The sequence below is a fragment of the Myotis daubentonii genome, chromosome 15 (assembly GCF_963259705.1).
Source record: "Myotis daubentonii chromosome 15, mMyoDau2.1, whole genome shotgun sequence".
NCBI classification, from domain to species: Eukaryota; Metazoa; Chordata; class Mammalia; order Chiroptera; family Vespertilionidae; genus Myotis; species Myotis daubentonii.
This window is the reverse complement of record NC_081854.1, coordinates 45,394,833-45,416,685: the sequence shown is the minus strand read 5'-3', so window position 1 is coordinate 45,416,685 and position 21,853 is coordinate 45,394,833. Positions and strand designations below refer to the sequence as shown.

Sequence of the window (21,853 nt, the reverse complement as noted above, 5' to 3'; positions counted from 1 at the left end):
AGTTGTCACTTACATGGTCATGGTCTGAGCTTTGCATCCAAACATGTGTGCAGAGGTTTTGTGCCTAGGGGACAGGCTGCTAGGTCAGCATTTAAGCAGGTGATAAAATATTCTGTGTCTATGCTATGGGCTGGGCTGATGTGGCTGTGGTTCCTAACTTGGGTGTGTTCGATCTCTGCAGAAGTTTCCCAAGTACACCCTGGTGGTTGAAGCTGCTGACCTTCAAGGTGACGGCTTACGCACAACTGCAAAAGCTGTGATCACGGTCCTCCACCCTCCGGAATTTGAGCCCACCACGGTAATTCTGCAACTCCTTGATGGTTTCCAAAGAACGGTCCTTGGTCGCTTTACAACTGCTCCTGCGTGAAGCCCTTGAAAGCTTTCCCCAGACTAGTGAACTTTAGACTAAGAAGCAGGCAGATCGGGGTGGCTGTTGTCTGTCTCGTGCCTCTTCGCAGAATTTTGTGAAGTGGCCAAAAGCAGTTATTGAATCCATGTCCTTGTGTTGAGCATCTTGGTAGCAAGTCTTACCAGGTTCTGTTTATTCATTGAGCAAACATTTTCGGAGTTTATACCAGGCACTATTTTTATTTGTTAATTATAGCCAACTAAAGTGGGGGCTTGGGCGGTGGGAGAATAAGTTATGTCTGACTTTGCAGGTCTTTCTCTTTCTTGGTGGGTTTTCTCAATCGAGTGTCTCCTTTTTTCTGAGGGACGAATTCCATGTCCAGTATGCTTAGGCACGGTTCCCTCTCATTTTACACATGAAGACGTTAATGTATGTTTTGCCAGCACAGTGCTCATCGTCATTTGTTCTCATTCTCTGAGAATATTCTGTAATCCTGATGTCAGCAAGGCATGGCCTTTGACTTCCTCTTCAGTGGAGCAAGTGACTCTGTGAGCACCCCTCAGTGCCGGCTCGCCACCATGGCGGTGCAGGATGGTGGTGTTTATGCTTAGGCTACAGTATTGACAGTCGGGTTTGTGCTTGGTTCTGTGCTGGGTTCAAGTCCCAAACTTGACTTCATTAAAGCCATAACTCAGAGTTTTCCAACCAGTTAGACATTAGGAAACAGGGGAACAGAGACGTTAAATAATCTGCCCAGGAGATGGCAGTGCCATAGTGAGAATTCAAAGCCAGGCAGCTGGCTCCAGAGCCTGCCCTTGACCCAGGCAGGACTGCTTCTCTAGGAGGTGAATGTGAGGGTGAGATGGTGTGTGTGTGAGTGTGTGTGTGTGTGTGTGTGTGTGTGTGTGTGTGTGTGTGTGTGTGAAGTATGCAGAATTGGGAAGGATTTTGTGGTGATATTTGCTCACATCTCATGTTTGTCTTGTGCATTTTGATTCAAATTTGAAAACCCCCAGAAACTAGGGCTTGAATCACACTGGGCAAACAGTGACCAATGACTTTATAGATGGTGGGGGATGGGATTGTCCTCTGGAACTTTGACCGTGTTACCACTGATCGCTTTAAAACACTTAGACACTTTGGAAGATTTTTTTTTCCTTCCATCATCCACTATCTTATTTCCCTGTGTTTGCATAACATTATCATTATCACACATGAAAACTGTTCAATACAAGTCTCAAAGGATGGATTTGGTTTCCATCCCAACAGCTTCTGTTAGAACAAATGGACACCTTATGGATATAATGACACCACAAGAGTAAGAGAATTGTATTGATCACAAAGTAGTTCTTAGTACCAGGTCCCAAAACTTACTGATTTTGGCTGACAACTCTATTTGGGGACCTATAACCCTAGGAAAAATATAACAGAAAAGAAATTAAAACCCCAGGATATCCAGTTGTTGAAAAAGCTCTGATACAAAAATCATTGGAGTATACTGTTCTATTAAAAATGACAGGTGTGTTTTGTAAAGTATATGATTATCTAATTACTATGCTGTACATCTGAAATTAATATATATATTAATTAGACTGCACGACCTTCCTGATGAAGCCAGGGCTGCGAGGGAAGCTCAGGTCCCAGATGCCAGCGGGAAGCCGGTGCCGGCAGCCGGGGGAAGGAAGGCCTACTCTTGCACGAATTTCGGGTATTGGGCCTCTAGTACAAAATAATATTGGCTGTAAGCTGGAATGGAAAAATAAAATTTAAAAAACATGACAAGTGTGACATTGTAGGCTTAAAGTACTTACAAAATTACATGAAACCCACATATCTATCATCGTGCATGTATAATGATTACTTGAACTCTGGATACTAAGGAAGATCAAAAGAGAGCACTTTCTTTATTATGGCAAAAGGGTTCATTGTATTTTGTTTTGGCTGTTAATTTTGTCATTAACTTAAAATCACTTGTTGCCCCCACAAGGATGGAGATGCTCACTGGATAGTTTGGACTGTTTGGTCGGCATTATTTCTCATGCATTATCTCATTGTGTTCTTCATCTCTTTTCCTTTTAGGATTTTCTCCCTAAAGCCCGGACGGAAGTGCTCACATTTCCTGACTCCCACCATGGTCTCAGAAGACAGAAGAGAGACTGGGTTATCCCTCCCATCAGCTGCCCAGAAAATGAGAAAGGCCCGTTTCCGAAGAACCTGGTCCAGGTAGAGAAGGGGGTTCTCTATTTCTTTGGGAGGAATTTGGCAGAGAAGCACCAAGGAGAGGAAGGAGAAAGACCGAATGTAAGGACCCTCCCTTGCTAATTCTGTGTCTGTTTTGTCTCCAGATCAAGTCTAACAGAGACAAAGAGACACAGGTTTTCTACAGCATCACTGGCCAAGGAGCTGACGCACCTCCCGTCGGTGTGTTTATTATTGAAAGGGAGACAGGATGGCTCAAGGTGACGCAGCCTCTGGATAGAGAAGCAATTGCCAAGTACACAGTGAGTATCTCTGTGGGTCCCATCTTTCCCAAATTGTTTGGTCAACTGATTAGGATCCCTAGATTTGAGAGTCTGGATGTATGAGAGGCTTAATTTGCCACTTTGCGACCTATTGATAAAGAGAAATGACGGGAGAACCTGGATATGGGGGTTGTTAAATTACTTTTGTTGTTAGCAATAAAGCGGGGAGAGTCCTTATGCATCATGCATAACTTTGGACCCAAGATATCAGCCTATTGGAGCTAAAAGTAGAGGCCAGTGATGATGTTGGAGAGCAAAAACCATTTCTGGGCCCAGGAGCAGAGTGAGCTTACGGAAACTTGGAAGTAATGTATTGATGCCAAATGCAGAAAAATCAGGAGGACACACTAGACTGGAGTGGCCAGGGCTAATTTTACCCTGCTTGGAAGAAGTCAGAGTGTTAGGCTTCCCCCTTTATCTGCTGGGCCTGACTGCCTCGCCTTCGTGTAGTGAATGGGAGCTCTGACCTGGTGGGTGTGTTCTCCAGCCCTCAGGTCTTCACATGCCATGCTCTCAGCCAGTGTGCTGACCTCATTGGAGCAGCAGCACATGTGTGAGAAAAGGGCTCTGCTGCAGGTGTCCATGCACTCGGGCCTCAGAGAGTGGGAAGGAGGGGACACCATGTGGAGCCCACTCCCTGGTCGGGCCACTTCTCCCACTTCTTTTCTCCTTGCGGCCCAAGTAACCCTCCCTTGGCTCTTGCAGCTCTTGTCTCACGCTGTGTCTTCCAACGGGAATGCAATTGAGGATCCGATGGAGATTGTGATCACTGTGACAGATCAGAATGACAACAGGCCTGAGTTCATCCAGGCGGTCTTTGAGGGGTCTGTCTTTGAAGGTGCTCTCCCAGGTAAGGCGGAGCCAGATATCCAGGAAAATGCTTAGGTTCTCTGGACCCCAGTGTTTTGGGGCTGGCTCTTGGGGTCAGGCCCTTCTTGTGGGCATAACTTCTTTGAAAGCCACTGTGTGTGTGTGTGTGTGTGTGTGTGTGTGTGTGTGTATGCATGTAGCACTCTACCTTAAAAAATGTGTATAAAATCAGAGGGATTTAAACACAACCTTCCTTCACTAAACAGTAGTATGAACTTTTCATATAATTTTCCTGATCACATTTTTTCTCCTTCCCTAGAGGTAGACACTGCCCTGGTCTTTGTGGTAATTATTCCCTTGTTTGCTTGTTTTTAATTTGTCTTCTACCATGTGTGTATTTGCTTCTAGATAAAATCTTGTTAGTTTTGCCTACTTTTCTACATGGTGATAAACTGTTTTCCTAGGTGGTCAAACCAATTTGCACTTCCATCAGCAATGTATATCCTGGAATTATTAGACTTTTTAGCTTTAGTCAATGTGTAATGATTTCTCAGTACAATTTAAAATTGCATTTCTCTGATTATTAACAGGCTAAGCATCTTATGTTTGTTGGTCATTTGAGTTTCTTCTTTTTTTTAATGTTTTTATTGAATTTTTTTTAGAGAGAGGAAAAGGGAGAGGGATTGAGAGATAGAAACATTGATGAGAGAGAAACATCATCGATTAGCTGCCTCCTGCACACCCCACACTGCGGACCAAGCCCCAACCCTAGGCATGTACCGGGACCAGGAATTGAACCGGCAACTTCTTGGTTCTTGGGTCTACGCTCAACCACTGAGCCATACCAGACAGGCTTGAGTTTCTCCTTAACGACTTGTCTATTCAAGTCATTTGCCCTTTTATTCCCTTGGGCTATATACCTTTTTCCTATAAACTTTTAGAGTTATTTAGATGTCCTACAAGTAGTCCTATTAGTAGCAGGTGTTATAAATATTTTCTCCCACCTTGAAGGCAATAATCTCAAAGGATCCATTCTCAGTTGAAGCTGTGGCCTAGAAGCCAATTGCAGAAGTCTTGGGATTTTTCCTATTTTTCAGGCTATTCACTCAGTACAAGAGATGTGGCAAAATGTTTTAGTTTAACCCTCACTCTATTTCCCATATCCTCCTCACATCCACCTCCACCCAGAATATTTGCTGGGAAAACTGAGTTCTTGGAACATCGCTCATTTGGGGGAAGGCTTTCTTCCTCTGGTAGCACCTTGGTAAGAAATTTGGAAATTAGCAATCAGAAGCCCTGTGTCACAGTGTTTCCCGGGGCCCCGCCTTCATCGCTCTGTACAGAGTTGAGTTGAGCAGTACTGCCCAGAGCCTGGAGTGCAGCTTGACCGTCTCCCTCTCCTTTGATGCTTCCAGGAACCTCCGTGATGCAGGTCTCAGCCACGGACGCGGACGACGAAGTGAACACCTACAACGCTGCCATCGCTTACAGGATCATCAGCCAAGAGCCTAATCAGCCTCATGAACAAATGTTCACCATCAACAAGGACACAGGAGTCATCAGTGTGCTCACAACTGGGCTGGACCGTGAGGTTAGTGGGGGAAGAGATCCAGAGGGTGTTGTGGGCAAATGCACATTAGCTAAATCCACGGACAACTTAAAACTCCGCTGAGGCCAGTTGTCACTTACATGGCCATGGTCTGAGCTTTGCATCCAAACATGTGTGCAGAGGTTTTGTGCCTAGGGGACAGGCTGCTAGGCCGGCATTTAAGCAGGTGATAAAATATCTGTGTCTATGCTATGGGCTGGGCTGATGTGGCTGTGGTTCCTAACTTGGGTGTGTTCGATCTCTGCAGAAGTTTCCCAACTACTCTCTGGTGATTGAAGCTGCTGACCTTCAAGGTGACGGCTTAAGCACAACTGCAAAAGCTGTGATCACGGTCCTTGACATCAACGACAACCCTCCGGAATTTGACCCAACCACGGTAATTCTGCAACTCCTTGATAGTTTCCAAAGGAAGGTCCTTGGTCGCTTTGCAACTGCTCCTGCGTGAAGCCTTTGAAAACTTTGCCCAGACAAGTGAACTTTAAAAAACAAACAGATTGGGGTGGCTGTTGTCTTTACCTGGTGCCTATTAGCAGAATTTTGTGAAGTGACAAAAAGCATCTATTGAAGCCAATGTCCTTGTGTTGTGCATCTTGGTAGCAAATCTTACCAGGTTCTAGTTATTCATTGAACAAACATTTTCTGAATTTATACCAGGCACTATGTTAGACCCTGGAGATATTATCACCAACACGGCAGACCAAGATGCCATTCTCATGAAGTTGATAGTCTATCTAGGGAGATGTTAGACGACTTAAACGGATGATTGTGTGAAATTACATTAAATGCGGTGTAGGAGAAGGGACTAAGCCCCACAAAAGAACCTTAAATCTTATTGTATTAATTAGAAATCAGCTCAGTGCTTAGTAACAAAGACTAGACTCTTGGGGTTTAAACAGATCGGGTTGACTTTTTCTTTTGTATCACAAAAAATCCAGAGGTAGATAGTCCATTCTGTCAATGGAGACTAAGCCTGCTTTGTCTTGGGCCATGACTTCCATCCTCAGTGTCACCTTGTGGCCCAGGAGGGAGGCAAGGGCAAGGAGTGCAAAAGGCTTTGCTGCTAAGTTAAGTCCTCTTATTTCTGGGAAGATCCATCCCACAAAGTTCGTTTACATCTCATTAACAACTGCTGTCTGCAAAGGAAGACTCAAAATAGAGTATTTTATTTGGGAACATTGCTGCCTCCAACATTACCATCAGTGACGAAGGGGAGACTGGATATTCAGTAGGCAATTAGCAGTGTCTGCCACCCTCACCTGGACATTGTGCCAGTGAGTAACATTTATACTAAGACCCGAAAGGAGGTTGGCAAGTGTGGGACAGGGGAGGATGGAAGTGTTGCAGGCAGAAGGATCAGCATAGGCAAAATGCCCTGAATCAAGAGGGAGCTTGATGCATAGCAAGAACTGCAAAACAGTACAGCGAGCCAAATGAGGTGGGTCCTGCAGGACCTTGTAGACTAAGTTTAAAGTTTTAGAATTCTTAACTCAACAACTGAGCCAGAGTCTGCTGAGGGGCCCGGATAGCCATGGCCTTGGAAAGCTGCTTTAGGTACTCCCAAGTGCTAGCCGATCCACCGACAGGAAAGAAGGGCCCTTCTGGTTGAGTGGCCACTTCCTCTGAGCATCCCCTCAGCCCCCTGAGACCTGGTTTCACTATCGTGTCTCAGGATGTCATATGTGACCCCTCTTCTCCCTTGCTCTGCAGTACCAGGGGCAGGTTCCTGAGAACGAGGCTGATGTCGTCATCGCTACGCTCAAAGTGACGGATGCCGACCTCCCCAGAACCCCGGCGTGGGACGCCGTGTACACTGTAATAAATGACGACGGCCAGTTTGTTGTCACCACAGACCCAGTAACCAACGATGGCATTTTGAAAACGGCTAAGGTTTGTATGGTGGTTGGCAAGATGCAGAAACTGACAGCCCAGCTAGCTGCCTACTCCCTTGTCCCTTGTGCCTTCTCAGTAAATTAACATGATATTCTCGGGGTAGAGGTGGCGGGCTTTCCCAGTTTCTGTGGACCATTTGGGGTTTGCAGTGACTCTTCAGGCTCCTGTGAGAAGTCAGGAAGCTCCTACCTAGCATCCTAAAATTGAAGAGGAAGTACCATGTGTTTTAATAGGCTCTTTCCTTGAAGCATTTGCCTACCATCCATTTTGCAAATGAGAGCAAAAATGGTTTATTGGTCTCTGCTATTTTCCTGAATTATTTCAGAAGTGGGTCAGATATGACTGTGATTGAAAGATGTCTTGGAAACTTGAAAATAAGAAGTTGAGTGATTTTTTAAAAAAAATTGATTTTAGCCGAAACCGGTTTGGCTCAGTGGATAGAGCGTCGGCCTGCGGACTGAAAGGTCCCAGGTTCGATTCTGGTCAAGGGCATATACCTGGGTTGTGGGCATATCCCCAGTGGGAGATGTGCAGGAGGCAGCTGATCGATGTTTCTCTCTCATCGATGTTTCTAACTCTCTCTCTCCCTTCCTCTCTGTAAAAAATCAATAAAATATATTTTTAAAAAATTGATTTTAGAAAGAGAGGAAGGGAAAGGAGAGAGAGAGAGAGAAATATTGATGAGAAAGAAAAATTGGCTGGCTGCCTCCCACATGTCCCTCTCTGGGATCCAGCTCCCAACCTGGGCACGTGCCCTGACCGGGAATTGAACAGGCAATCTCTTGGTGCATGGGTTGACGCTTAACCACTGAGCCATGCTGGCCAGGCATGAGTTATTAAATAATAATTATTATTAAATGTGAGGTAAGCCAGTTTTCCTGCTTTCTTAGGTATGGAAACATACCTAAGGCCTAGAGGTTCAGTTTCCCAGTCACACAGGATCTTCTGTCCACCTGCTATTACATGGACAGCATGTCAGACAGGATATGAGCATTCTCCCTGCTCTTGAGTTACGTGCTAGTGTTTGTTAACTGAAGCTTGCTGTTGGAGATTTCATGAGTTCATCTTTCTTCTTCTTCTGGGGGTGGTCTCAATTCAAATGCAGCCAGAGTTGAGGATCACTGGTACATTGCTAACCAAAAGCAATAGTTAAGTGTTGTTGTTGTTTTTCTACTAATATAACATTTTTAAAACTTTTTTTTTAGGGCTTAGATTTTGAGGCCAAGCAGCAGTACATTCTCTACGTGACAGTGAAGAATAAGGTCGCCTTTGACGTCGCTCTGTCTACTTCTACAGCCACGGTCACTGTGGATGTGATGGATGTGAACGAAGCCCCCATCTTCATGCCTCCCCAAAAGAGAGTGGAGGTGCCCGAAGACTTTCCAGTGGGACAGGAAATCACATCGTACACTGCCCAGGATCCGGACACGTTCATGGACCAGAAGATAACGTAAGTGTGGATTTTGCAACTGACTTGGAGCAACTGGGTGCATGTATATAAAATACTTAATTTATAACATTTTATCATCATTGGTCTGTGCAAGACCCTTCTCTTAATTGTTATTTTTTAAAATTTCCTTTTTATTTCCATTCCCCACACCTTTTCCCCTTCCCTCTATAGCTAGCCATTCTAGGATTACCGTGCTTCCTCTCTTTGAGTTCATGTAGTATAGTAGGAATGTGGTTTTAATTTACATATATGGTATCTGTACTAATAAAAGGGTAATAAGCTAATTAGACCTGATAGACCGGACGTCTTCCGGATGTCCTTCTGGACAAAGCCACAGTGGCGGGGCCAAGGCAGAGGCGGTTAGGGACGATCGGGTAGGCAGAGGCAATTAGAGGCGATCAGGCAGGCAGGCAGGCAGAGGTGGTTAGAGGCAATCAGGCAGGCAGGTAGAGGGGTTAGAGGCGATCAAGCAGGCAGGCAGGTGAGCGGTTAGGAGCCAGCGGTCCTGGATTGCGAGAAGGATGTCAGACAATCCCCCAAGGGGTCCCAGATTGGAGAGGGTGCAGGCCGGGCTGAGGCCCTCGTGCACAAATTTTGTGCACCAGGCCTCTAGTTGTCTCTAAGTAGTTTATTGTTCTTTTTAAACTTGAAGGCACCTCTATGGTGTAAATTACAGCCACGGATACTGAAAATACGCACAAACCAACAGCAACAGTGTTCTAAACTTTTGAGAGCTGGGTTTGACTAGGAAAAACTATTAAAGCACAAACCCAAATATGACACACATGTGTCTTGTTAGTAAGTGTGGTTTCCAGGGGGTAATGGAGGCCTTTCCTCTCTTGTACTCACTTCCTCTTCTCAGAGAGCTAGATTTCTACTTGTTAATACCTACTTTAGAGGAATCTGTCAGAACCTCTGTACTATTTATAAAAATGTTACGCAAGCCCAGCCAGCGTGGCTCAGTGGTTGAGCGTCAGCCTATGAACCAGGAGGTCACAGTTCAATTTCCGGTCAGGGCACATGCCTAGGTTGCAGGCTAAATTCCTAGTGTGGGACATGCAGGAGGCAGCCAATCAATGATTCTCTCTCATCATTGATGTTTCTACCTCTCTCTTCCTCTCTGAAATCAATAAAAATATATTTGAAAAATTAAAAAAATACATGAAAAATCCAGAGGAGAGTCAAGTTTGTTTGGTAATTGAGTGTGTTATTGTTGTGGACAGTATTTGTGTTTTAGCCTCCGGGCATGTGACTTATGAAACTTAAAAGAAGCAGTTGGAAAGAGTTTAAGCGTGACTTCAACTTCTGAGATATTTCCGGAAGTGTTACTTGTATCCTGAATGAGAGGGCTTGTAAATACCTTTAAACCACGTGCGCACTGCACGGGATGAGCTGTGTGGAGGGTCCGGTCAGCGATCTTAGAGGCTGCGAGCATCATTAGCTCAAGGACGATGGGGAATTTTAAAATGAAGGAACCAGGCCGATAGCACGCACATCTTTGATTAATTTTAACATTTACTAAAAAAGCAATGACAACTCGCCTTGATGTGCCACTTGGTGGGATACGACAGCACATGCCCAGCGCCACTTAAGAAATCGTTTCTGGAGAAAACAAAAGTTGAAACAGAATCTAATCAAGTCTTAGGGTCTGATTTTGAAGAATTACAGGGAATGAAGAAACAAGTTAAATCCTAAGAGGAAGCAGTCGGCCAAATACAGAATGTGGGAATTGTATGACAAATGACATACTTCTTCAACAAATAAATGGCAAAAGGGTGAGGGTGACTGCTGTAGATGAAAGTGTTAAGAGACTAACCAACCAGCTGTAATGTGTAGGCTGTGCTTGACTACAGTTCAACAATCCAACTATCAGAAACACCCTTGAGGCAATTAGAGAAATGTGAACAAAGACTCGGCATTAGATGACATTAAGTAATTATTATTGTTTTTGTTGTGTGTGTTAGTGGCATTGTGATTATGTATTTTAAAAAACCTTATTGCCCTAGCCAGTTTGGCTCAGTGGCTAGAGCCAAAAGACCAACACGTCCCGGGTTCATTTCTGGTCAAGGGCACATACCTCGGCCGCAGGCTCCTCCCCAGCCCATTCCCTGGTCAGGGCCCCTGCAGGAGGCAACCAATCGATGTGTTTCTCTCACATCAATATTTCTCACTGTCTTACCCTTTCTCTTCCAGTCTCCCTAAAAATCAATGAAAAAAAAAAATATCCTCCAATGCGGATTAACAAAATAAATAAATAAATAAATAAATAACCAACCTTTTCTATACAGGATACATGCTGAAGTGTTTGCAGAAGAAATCTTCTGATGTTTGAGATTTGCTTTAAAAATACCATAATTTTGTACATGCAGTCAATGTGCTGCTCATAATCCAAGGATTCTTCTTCATGGTACAAAATATGAGGGCGGGATAAGATGTGTTTTTGGCAGCGCAGCGGTTGCTGCCTGCCTGCCCGCTTCTCCCTCCATGGCTAACAGGAAGCACTCCTTCATCGCCATCCAGCCGGACGGCAGCGCGGCCTGGTGGGCAACATCAAGTGCTTCGAGCAGAAGAGATTCCGCTTGTGGCCATGAAGTTCCTTCGGGCCCCCGGGGAACTACTGAAGCAGCACAGCAGTGAGCTGAAAGACCGCCCATTCTGCCCCGGGCTGGAACCCGGGGCCTGTGGCGGCCATGGTCTGGGCGGGGCTGAATGTGGTGAACACAGGGACAGTGATGCTTGGGGAGACCCACCCAGCAGATTCTAAGCCAGGCATCGGAGACGCCTGTGTCCAAGTTGTCAGGAACATCATTCTCGGCAGTGATTCAGTAAGAAGTGCCGAGAGAGAGGTCAGCCTGTGGTGTAAGCCTGAAGGATTGGTTGACTACAAGTCGTGTGCTTTTGACTGGATCTATGAATAAGAGGTGGACAAAGCATCAGTCCTCTTTGGCTCCACTTGGATGTGTCCCTGGACATAGTTCTTCATTCCATTGACTGGGAAGCAATGGGGTCGATCTTTCTTTTCTGAAGCACATTTACCAATAAAGCCTTTGGAAAAGGGGTGGGGGGTGGGGGGAGACGTGTTTTAAAAATATATATTTATATTGATTTCAGAGAGGAAGGGAGAGGAAGAGAGAGATTAAAACATCAATGATGAAAGAGAATCATTGAGGAGGGTGAGGGGATAATAGATCAACCAAAGGACTTGTATGCATGCATGAGCATAACCAATGAATACAGACGGGGTGGGGGTTGAGGGGGTTAGGGCATGTGCTGGGGGATGGGGGCGGCTGGGGAGAGGTCAATGGGGGGAAAAGGAGACTTATGTAATACTTGAAACAATAAAGAATTTAAATTTTTTTAAAAAGCAAGAGAATCATTTATCGGCTACTTCCTGCACACCCCTCACTGGGGATAGAGCCTGCAACCCAGGCATGTGCTCTGCCTGGGAATTGAACCATGACCTCCTGGTTCATAGTTTGAAGCTCAACCACTGAGCCATGCCGAAGCAATTTCTTCACTGATACAGCTCCTAGGGCACTTGAAACTAAAGAGAAAATGAACAAATGGGACTACATCAAAATAAAAAGCTTCTGCACAGCAAAAGAAACCATCAACAAAACCACAAGAAAGCCCACTGTGTGGGAAAACATATTTGCCAATGTCATATCTGATAAGGGCCTAATCTCCAAAATTTATAGGGAACTCATACAACTTAACAAAAGGAAGATAAACAATCCAATTAAAAAAATGGGCAAAGGACCTAAATAGACACCTTTCAAAAGAGGACATTCAGAAAGCCAAGAGACATATGAAAACATGCTCAAAGTCACTAATCATCCGAGAGATGCAAATCAAAACAACAATGAGGTACCATCTCACACCTGTCAGAATGGCTATCATCAACAAATCAACAAACGACAAGTGCTGGAGAGGATGTGGAGAAAAAGGAACACTTATGCACTGCTGGTGGGAATGCAGACTGGTGCAGCCACTATGGAAGACAGTATGGAGTTTCCTTAAAAAACTGAAAATGGAACTCCCATTTGACCCTGTGATCCCACTTCTAGGAATATATCCCAAGAAACCAGAAACACCAATCAGAAAGGATATATGCACCCCTATGTTCATAGCAGCACAATTCACCATAGCTAAGATCTGGAAACAGCCTAAGTGCTCATCAGTAGATGAGTGGATTAGAAAACTGTGGTACATCTACACGATGGAATACTATGCTGCTGTAAAAAGGAAGGAACTCTTATCATTTGCAACAGCATGGATGGAACTGGAGAGCATTATGCTAAGTGAAATAAGCCAGTCAATAAAGGAAAAATACCACATGATCTCACTCATTCATGGACAATAGAGACCATTATAAACTTTTGAACAAAAATAGATACAGAGGCAGAGCTGCCTCAAACAGATTGTCAAACTGCAGCGGGAAGGCCGGGGAGGGTTGGGGGGCAGGAGGTAGGGGGGTAAGAGATCAACTAAAGGACTTGTATGCATGCATATAAGCATAACCAATGGACATAAGACACTGGGTGATAGGGGAGGCTAGGGGACTGTCTAGGGCGGGGGGATAAAATGGATACATATGTAATACCCTTTGTAATACTTTAAGCAATAAAAAACAAACAAACAAACAAACAAAAACTAAAAATGGAACTCCCGTTTGACCCTGTGATCCCACTTCTAGGAATATATCCCAAGAAACCAGAAACACCAATCAGAAAGGATATATGCACCCCTATGTTCATAGCAGCACAATTCACCATAGCTAAGATCTGGAAACAGCCTAAGTGCCCATCAGTAGATGAGTGGATTAGAAAACTGTGGTACATCTACACGATGGAATACTATGCTGCTGTAAAAAAGAAGGAACTCTTATCATTTGCAACAGCATGGCTGGAACTAGAGAGCATTATGCTAAGTGAAATAAGCCAGTCAATGAAGGAAAAATACCACATGATCTCACTCATTCATGGATAATAAAGACCATTATAAACTTATGAACAAAAATAGATACAGAGGCAGAGCTGCCTCAAACAGATTGTCAAACTGCAGCGGGAAGGCCGGGGAGGGGAGGGGGGCACAAGGGGGAGCGGTAAGAGATCAACCAAAGGACTTATATGCATGCATATAAGCATAACCAATGGACATAAGAACTGGGGGGTAGGGGAAGCCAGGGGATTGTCAAGGGCGGGGGGAAAAGGAGACATATGTAATACCCATTGTAATACTTTAAGCAATAAAACAATTAAAAAAGAAAAAAAGCAAGAGAATCATTGATTGGCTACTTTCTGCACACCCCTCACTGGGGATGGAGCCTGCAACCCAGGCATGTGCCCTGACTGGGAATTGAACCATGACCTCCTGGTTCATAGTTAGATGCTCAACCACTGAGCCATGCCAAAAAAGATGCGTTTTTAATCAAACTTCAAACGGATAGTAAAGAACTAAGATAACGTTGTGACGTTTTTGTTCCAGGGGTTTCCAGGCTGGGTTGATATCGTAGCTTGCAGTAGTGAAATGGGTAGTTCAAAGCCTCCTTTGGGTCAGGGACCAAGTCTGAATAGTCTGTGTAGCCGCCCTGTGGATAAAGACCACCCTGTGTGGTTCATTGCTTTGCACTTCTAAGGAGGTGGGGCTAAGCCCATAGGTATCCAAGGCTCTTACCTCCTTGGGTTTCTTTGCTTGCCTTTCTGAGTCTTTCCATGACCCCAATGAGTCACTGAGCAGTATTGCCCTGTTTGTCATGTTTGTCGCGCCTTTGTGTCTTCTGTTGGATTGGTTTTTGTACTCCTAATAAGGAGTTGCTTAACAGTGTTCTCTTGGCTTTTGGCCTTTGTTGTTGTTGTTGTTGTTGTAACACATTTTATTTGCATGTATATATTACATCCCTAGAAAAAGAATCCCAGATTTTTCCTTCATGGTGCAGTGCCTGCTAGAGTTGTCAGTACATGAAACAGAACTGATGGGATGGGAGCAGGATCTTTGTGTTGCTTATCAAATCTGGGGCTGATTACTCCACACTTGTTTGACCTGCCCGTGAGGTTCACAGCAATTTCCCCAGCTTTGTGATCATCAGTAATTTCAAATTTGCCAATGTAACTATGCTTCATCATCACAGTTAGAAACCGGATGGTGACTTTGGAACGCAGCCTAGTAAGAACCTCTCCTTTTGGCATTATTGATCCTCTTGAGAACGTCAGCCAGGACATTCATGTGCACCATTATGGAGGCACGGAAAGATGATGGAAAGATCTCACTTGGCATTTTGAATAAAGCATTTTTTTTGCTCTGCATCACCATAAGGAGTTTTAGCCTGTTTCACACCTACCAGTAAATGCCACTATAGCCCGACCAGCTTGGCTCAGTGGTTGAGCATCAACCTATGAACCAGGAGATCAAGGTTTGATTCCCGATCAGGGCACATGCCTGGGTTGTGGGCTCAGTCCCGAGTAGAGGGCATGCAGGAGACAACCAATCAATGATCCTCTCTCATCATTGATGGTTCTATCTCTCTCTCCCTCTCCTTTCCTTTCTGAAATCAATAAAAATATATATTTTTTAAAAATGCCACTATAGCGGCCCACCCCTAAGTCACCAAATCTCCAAATGCTAATGGTGGGGATGCTGAGTGGTGCCAAACTCTGAAAGGGTTTGCTTTGAAAAATACATAAGGATCATAGTACTCATTATTCAGGCGGGAATTATCCACAGTTGCCAAATCTATGGGAGGAAAGTTAGTTGAACAGGATATTCTCAGATTATCTCTCCTCAGAGTATAGGTTAATTGCGAAGAGGAAACGTTTACCTTTACTGGGAAGAAACCTGTTGGCCCCTCCTTTATCCAAGTGATCAAAGGGAACATCAATAAAAGGACATACAGACACCATGTACCTCCTAATGAGATGCACCAAGGACACACCATTCACCTGTGTAGTGTGAGGACAGTTTGGGGGGAAATTGACAGTTTGAATGTGTACCATATGTTTATTAATAGTATTTTATCAAAGGTTATATTTTCTGAAATTGAAAATCACATTGTTGGCTATATAAGAGAATGCCTTTGTTCTTTGGAGATGATTACTCATAAATATTTCAATGTGTTAAGGAACATCATGTCTGGAACATATTCTTGTGAGTTCAGCAAAACAAGACATTATGTAAATGTGTGTCAGCTTTTGTATATAGCAAAATATTAACAACAGGTGAATCTAGGTGAAGGGTACATGGATGCTTATCACGCTTTTCTGGCAACTTTTGTATAGGTATGATATTTTAAAAGAAAATATGGAAGTCAAAATTGTAGAGAAGTTGGAACTGATCAACAAAGAGGAACTTGAGAATTCATCAGCTACATGCGATTCACTGTTCCGATTCTAAGCCAGAGCTTGTGCCTTCCCAGGTATCGGATTTGGCGGGATACTGCCAACTGGCTGGAGATTAATCCGGACACTGGTGCCATTTCCACCCGGGCTGAGATGGACAGAGAGGACTCGGTTCACGTGAAGAACAGCACATACACGGCCCTCATTATAGCTACTGACAATGGTAAGGCCACCCTTCTTCTCTGGCTTTGCTGCCTCGCCTTGCTCACTTCTTTGCCCCCCACCCTTCTTTTGGAAGCATGAGTTCATTCTTTTTCTTTAACAAAACCATTCTTATTGTCAAAAATGCAAATAATTTCAGTCAAGCAGAAGTTCCTTTTCACCACTTCTCTATACCTGAACCCCACTCCTTCCCCACCGCAGCCAGGCTGTCTGGGTTTAAATCCTGGGATTAAAGCTCAGTGCCTGTGTGACCTTGAACTTATTACCTAACCTTTATGTCCCTCAGTTCCTTTATCTGACAAAATGATAATCTCCCATCAGAACTTAATGAGTTACTATATGTAAAAAGTGCCCAGAAGAGTGCCTGCCACATAGTACATGCTCCATGAGGACTGTCATTATTTTATTATCATCATCCTCATTATTAGTTAAGTGTGGTTCCTTCCAGACTATTTCTGTGTGTGGTTTTTTTTAAAATATTTTTATTGGCCAGCCAGTGTTGCTCAGTGGTTGAACGTCAACCTATGAACCAGGAAGTCACAGTTTGATTCCCAGTCAGGGCACATGGCCAGGTTGTGGGCTTGATCCCCGGTGTTGGGTGTGAAGGAGGCAGCCACTCAATGATTCCCTCTCATCATTGAAAGTTGTTTTCAGTTCTTCACTATTCACATGAGTGATAAGTAAACATCCTTGTGCATGCCTCTAGGTGCAACTACTTCCCTGAAGTAGATACTCAGAAGTAGAATTACTTTTTTAAAAATATATTTTTTTATTGATTTTAGAGAGGAAGGGAGAGAGGGAGAGAGAGAGAGAGAGAGAGAGAGAGAGAGAGAGAGAGAGAGAGATATTAATGATGAGAGAGAATTATTGATCGGCCACCTCCCACACGCCCCTACTGGGGATCGAGCCCACAACCTGGTCAGTCCCCTTGACCAGAATTGAACCTGGGACCCTTCAGTCTGCAGGCCAATGCTCTATCCACTGAGCCAAACTGGCTAGGGCGCAGAATTACTTTTAAAGAGACCTGCTAGCTTCCTGTGATTAAATTCTCTTCCCCTTTCTCATTTCTCAACCTCCTGAGGTAGTAATTCCAGACTTGATAATCTGGAAAGCAGAGGGCAAGGCAAATACAGCCATGAAGGGGCTCTATTCGCAGAATGCTTTTTTGTTGTTATTAATGCTTGCCCAAGGATATTTTCCTATTGATTTTTAGGGAGAGTGGAAGAGAGAGGGAAAGACAGAAACATCGATGTGAGAGAAACACATCAATTGGTTGCCTCCTGCACAAGCCCCAACCAGGGCCCAGGGTGGGGAGGACCCTGCAACTAAGGTACATGCCCTCAACTGGAATCGAACCCAGGACCCTTTGGTCTGCAGTCTGACGCTGTAGCCATTGAGCAAAACTGGCTAGGGCACAGAATGCTTTTGCATAAAGGGAAAGCTAACCCATGGCTTCAGCTGCAGTCCCACACTGGCCAGTTGTCTCTGGCTGCAAGGGAATTCCCTATCCCGGCCTGAGATGAGTTGAGGGAACAGTATCTAAACCAAGGGCCAACAAACTTTCTGTAAAGGCCAGGAAGTAAATATCTAGGTTTTGTAGGCCCTACAGTCTCTGCTGCCATTGTAGTCTAGAAGCACTCATAGACAGCCTATGAAGGGAGGAGCATAGCTGTTTTCCTAATTTGGCCAGAATGTGTTCATTCTAAATGATTCCTTAAAATGTTACCTTGTGCTTGCCTCAGTAGTTCTCAGTGTAGGTCTACGAGAAGAATGAAGTTTCATCAGAAAATCTATCAGCTCGTTAAAGTTTTCTTTAAAAAAATGTGATACATGCTCATTGTTAAAACAAGAAAATTCACATGATAAAGTAGAAAAAAAAAATCTGCCCTAACTGGTTTGGCTCAGTGGAGAGAGCGTTGGCCTGCGGACTGAAAGGTCCCAGGTTCAATTCCAGTCAAGGGCATATGCTTGTGCAGGAGGCAGCTGATCAATGTTTCTAACTTCCTATCCCTCTTCCTTTCTCTCTGTAAAATATCAATAAAATATACCTTTAAAATAAATAAATAAATAAATAAATAAATAAATAAATAAATAAATAAAAAATCTACCCACCGATGAAAGAATAACACACACAATGGAATATACACATAATGGAATATTATTCAACCTTAAAAAGGAAGGAAATCCATCACATATTGCAACATGGATGGACAGTGAGGACGTTATGCTAATTGAAATAAGCCAGTCACACAAAGACAAATACTGTATAATTCCACTAACATGAGGATTAAAGTCAAGTTCATAGAAACAGAGCAGAGTGGTGGTTACTAGGAACTGGAGGAGGAGCCGGGACTTGTTTCATGGATACAGAGTTTCAGTTTTGCAAGGTGAAAAAGTTCTGTTTCACAACAAGGTGACTGTTGGACTGTACACTGAAAAAGATGGTAAATTTTATGCTATGTGGTTATTGTTTTTTTAACCACTAAAAAAAAAAGTCAAAAGAAAAATAATCACTACAGTCTTGCCACCCTATTTACAGGTTTGAGATATAGTCCCCGGGGTTTTATTCCCCACCCCTTATAATATACTAATACTGATGATGATGATGATGATTCCTTGAGTATCTACTTTTTTTTTTACTACCATATGCTAGCCAGTGTATCAGGATATAAAAGAAATGCAAACAGAAGTGTGTAAGGCCTGGCTGGTGTAGCTCAGGCATTGTCCCATGCACCAGAAGCTTGCCGGTTCAATTTTGGTGGGGGCACATGCCCAGGTTGTGAGCTCGGTCCCTGGTAGGGGGCGTGCAGGAGGTAGCTGATCGATGTTGCTCTCTCACATCCATGCTTCTCTCTTTCTCTACCTTTCCGTTCCTCTCTCTCTAAAAAATATTTTTAAAAAAAGAAGTGTATATGAGCTTCCAAATCTATTTTGAAAATCTACTTGGAGCTATTTTACAAGGCTCAAACCCTTTGCTAATAACCTTAAAGCCATAGAAGTTTAGAAAAGGGAGAACTGGTAGTGGCAACGCAGACTTCTTAGAGTGGTGGAATCCAATGAATGAATAAAGATAGGTGAAGAGGAGGAAGGAGGGTGCTCTTGGTATGAGGAATCCTATATAATAAAAGGCTAATATGCAAATTGACCCCCTCTATCAGGAGTTTGACCAGAGGGCGGGGCCAGCCAGCCTACCACCTGTGGCCCCTTCCCCAGCCGACCCAGCCTGATCAGCCCCCACCAGTACATGGATTCGTGCACCGGGCCTCTAGTAACTTGAATAATTGTTATCAAAATGGGGAATTAGCATGTTGGAGACCTGCCCAACCAGGAGTGAGGAGGATGCCCTGGGATTGGCAGGATAGGAGGCTCTGTGGGCAGGTGACCCCTGAAGAGCCAGGACAAGCTTTGGGTTCAGTCTAGGGGAGGCAATGTTCCCGAGCTGTGGTATATCCTATGTATTTCTTCTTAGGTTCTCCACTGGCTACTGGAACGGGAACCCTTCTCCTGGTCCTCTCCGATGTGAATGACAATGCCCCTGTACCAGAACCTCGAACTTTGGAATTCTGCCAGAGGGATCCACAGCCTCATGTCATCAACATCTTTGATCCAGATCTTCCCCCCAACACATCGCCTTTCATAGCAGAACTAACTCACGGGGCAACCGTCAACTGGACCATTGAGTACAATGACCCAGGTGGGAACTCGCCTCTCATTTTGGAAACTTTGCTCTGACTTTCGTGCTTTCCCCACCCCCACCCTCCCTTCCGAATTCCCTTCTCATTCGATGCCTGTTTCCTTGTCCCCTCTACATTTGAGGCTGCCACCAAACGCCCCCTTTCCCTGCTGGTTGACTCTGGAACATACTGCTCAGTAATCTCCAATCCAAGCAGCTTTGGAACATCTTTAGTTCCTTAATAATCTTACTCGACAGTAAACTTTTTTCTCTCCTGAACCCATCGTTTATTTTTGTTGCTTCCTCTAGAACATGAATCTCTCATTATGAAGCCAAAGAAAACCTTAGAGTTGGGTAACTACAAAATAAACCTCAGGCTTGAAGATAACCAGAACAAAGACCAGGTGACCACCTTAGAAGTGTATGTGTGTGACTGCGAAGGGGCCGTCAGCAGCTGTAAGAAGAACGCACCCATTGTCGAAGGTGGATTGCAGCTTCCTGCCATCCTGGGGATTCTTGGAGGCATCCTTGCTTTGCTAAGTAAGTACAGCTGACTTCTAAAATGGGGGAAGTTTATCACTTGCTGAACATTTCAGAGGTCAGAGGTCCAGGACTGGAAGGCCACCTGTTGTATTAACACATTGCAGACGGATCACAAGAATTCTTGTGTTTTCTGTTCTAAGGCTTGTGGCCAATCACGAGAATTCTTTAAAAAGATATTAGCTTGTAAGCACATGTAATAAATACCTTCAAAATGCAATGGGTATTTACTTTTAAAGCGTGCCCTAAACATTTATGTAAAACGTTTTTTGTACTCGTTCAGTGGAAACTTATCTGGCCACTGGGTAAAGCTAGCAATAAAACTACTGGTCCTCAATGTGTTAAGTCAACAGGGGCCCAGTCCTTCTGTCTTACTGTTCTTTCCATCCATCAGGGTAGTACTTCTCAAGCTCATGGGCAGACAAATAACCTGTACCTCTTTGTTTGTTTGTTTGTTGTTGTTTTTTACCTGTGTCTCTCCGTAACATGACAGTTTTGATCCAGTCGGTTTGGGGCGGGGCCTCAGATTCAGCATTTCTAACCAGCTCCCACGTGATGCTGGACATGGCGGGTCCTGAGACCAGCTCAGGGGAGCGAGGCCTTGGGATGCTGTCCTCGTCAGCCTGGTCGGAGCCAGGCAGCTCACCTCCGCACATTCCATCCTAGGGGACGGGTGATCGAGGAGGGGGAAGGGACACATCTGGAAACCGCACACGTCACCTTCACTCACACCCCCTTGGCCCAAACACAGCCACACCTGGAAGTCCCCACTCTAACTGGGTGACCATGTGCTCGATTAAAACCTAGCAGAGGGCAGGGGTGGAGTGTGGGGTGAACAGTGAGTATCAATGACTCAAAGAATGAAGGAGAAAAAGGACACTGGGAAAAATTTGGCGGTTTCTGCTGCAGTGTTTAAAACCGATACTATCTAACCCTAGCCCACCTAGGGTTGACACAGATGTTTTTACAGTTTCAAAAAAATCGATTTGTTGTCCCACTGAATTCTACATTCTTGTATGTGCTCAGTCCCCCTGGGTAGTACTTCTCAGGGTAGTACCAGTCCCTCAGGTAGTAGCATTCTTGTATTGTTGCTTCTTGTATGGGCTCTGACCAAGGGTCAAAGCTGCAACCTTGGCATACAGGGACGATGTGCTACCCAGCTGAGCTACCCGGCCAGGGAGGAATCTGGTATTTCTTCCAGAGGATCTTCTTGTTCTAACAAGAACAAAGATAGCAGCCATCTTTCATTCTATGAAACACTATAATCAATTTTATGCCCATAATCAGCTAGTTTTCCAGCCATATATTCTCCATCTGAATTATTATGAGAACAACCCCATGTTTGTATCCAAATTTTCTGTATGCCTGGAACAGTGGGTGGACTGTCTTCCTCTTGCAAATAGTTTTGGGTATTTCGCCTTCGCACCTTTGGAGCAATGTGCTTTCTTGCAAAA

At 44.3% G+C, this 21,853-nt stretch overlaps 1 protein-coding gene and 1 pseudogene across 9 annotated transcripts in view; both read left to right on the top strand.

Moving 5' to 3' along the window:
* The window catches only part of CDH1 (cadherin 1), a 92,429-nt gene that overhangs the window by 65,945 nt on the left and 4,631 nt on the right, over positions 1–21,853 (top strand). For 4 of the 9 annotated variants that reach the window (XM_059667652.1, XM_059667659.1, XM_059667655.1 and 1 more), the window contains 11 exons: positions 182–298; positions 2,429–2,572; positions 2,695–2,850; positions 3,577–3,721; positions 5,097–5,272; positions 5,538–5,666; positions 6,998–7,177; positions 8,386–8,630; positions 16,042–16,187; positions 19,656–19,880; positions 20,169–20,399. In XM_059667652.1, the coding sequence (XP_059523635.1) occupies positions 182–298; positions 2,429–2,572; positions 2,695–2,850; positions 3,577–3,721; positions 5,097–5,272; positions 5,538–5,666; positions 6,998–7,177; positions 8,386–8,630; positions 16,042–16,187; positions 19,656–19,880; positions 20,169–20,399 (1,894 nt within the window). The remainder of the gene's footprint in view (positions 1–181; positions 299–2,428; positions 2,573–2,694; positions 2,851–3,576; positions 3,722–5,096; positions 5,273–5,537; positions 5,667–6,997; positions 7,178–8,385; positions 8,631–16,041; positions 16,188–19,655; positions 19,881–20,168; positions 20,400–21,853) is intronic. The other 5 variants (XM_059667657.1, XM_059667661.1, XM_059667658.1 and 2 more) reach the window with 3 other exon arrangements.
* Positions 10,310–11,678, top strand: LOC132217425 (nucleoside diphosphate kinase B-like; annotated as a pseudogene).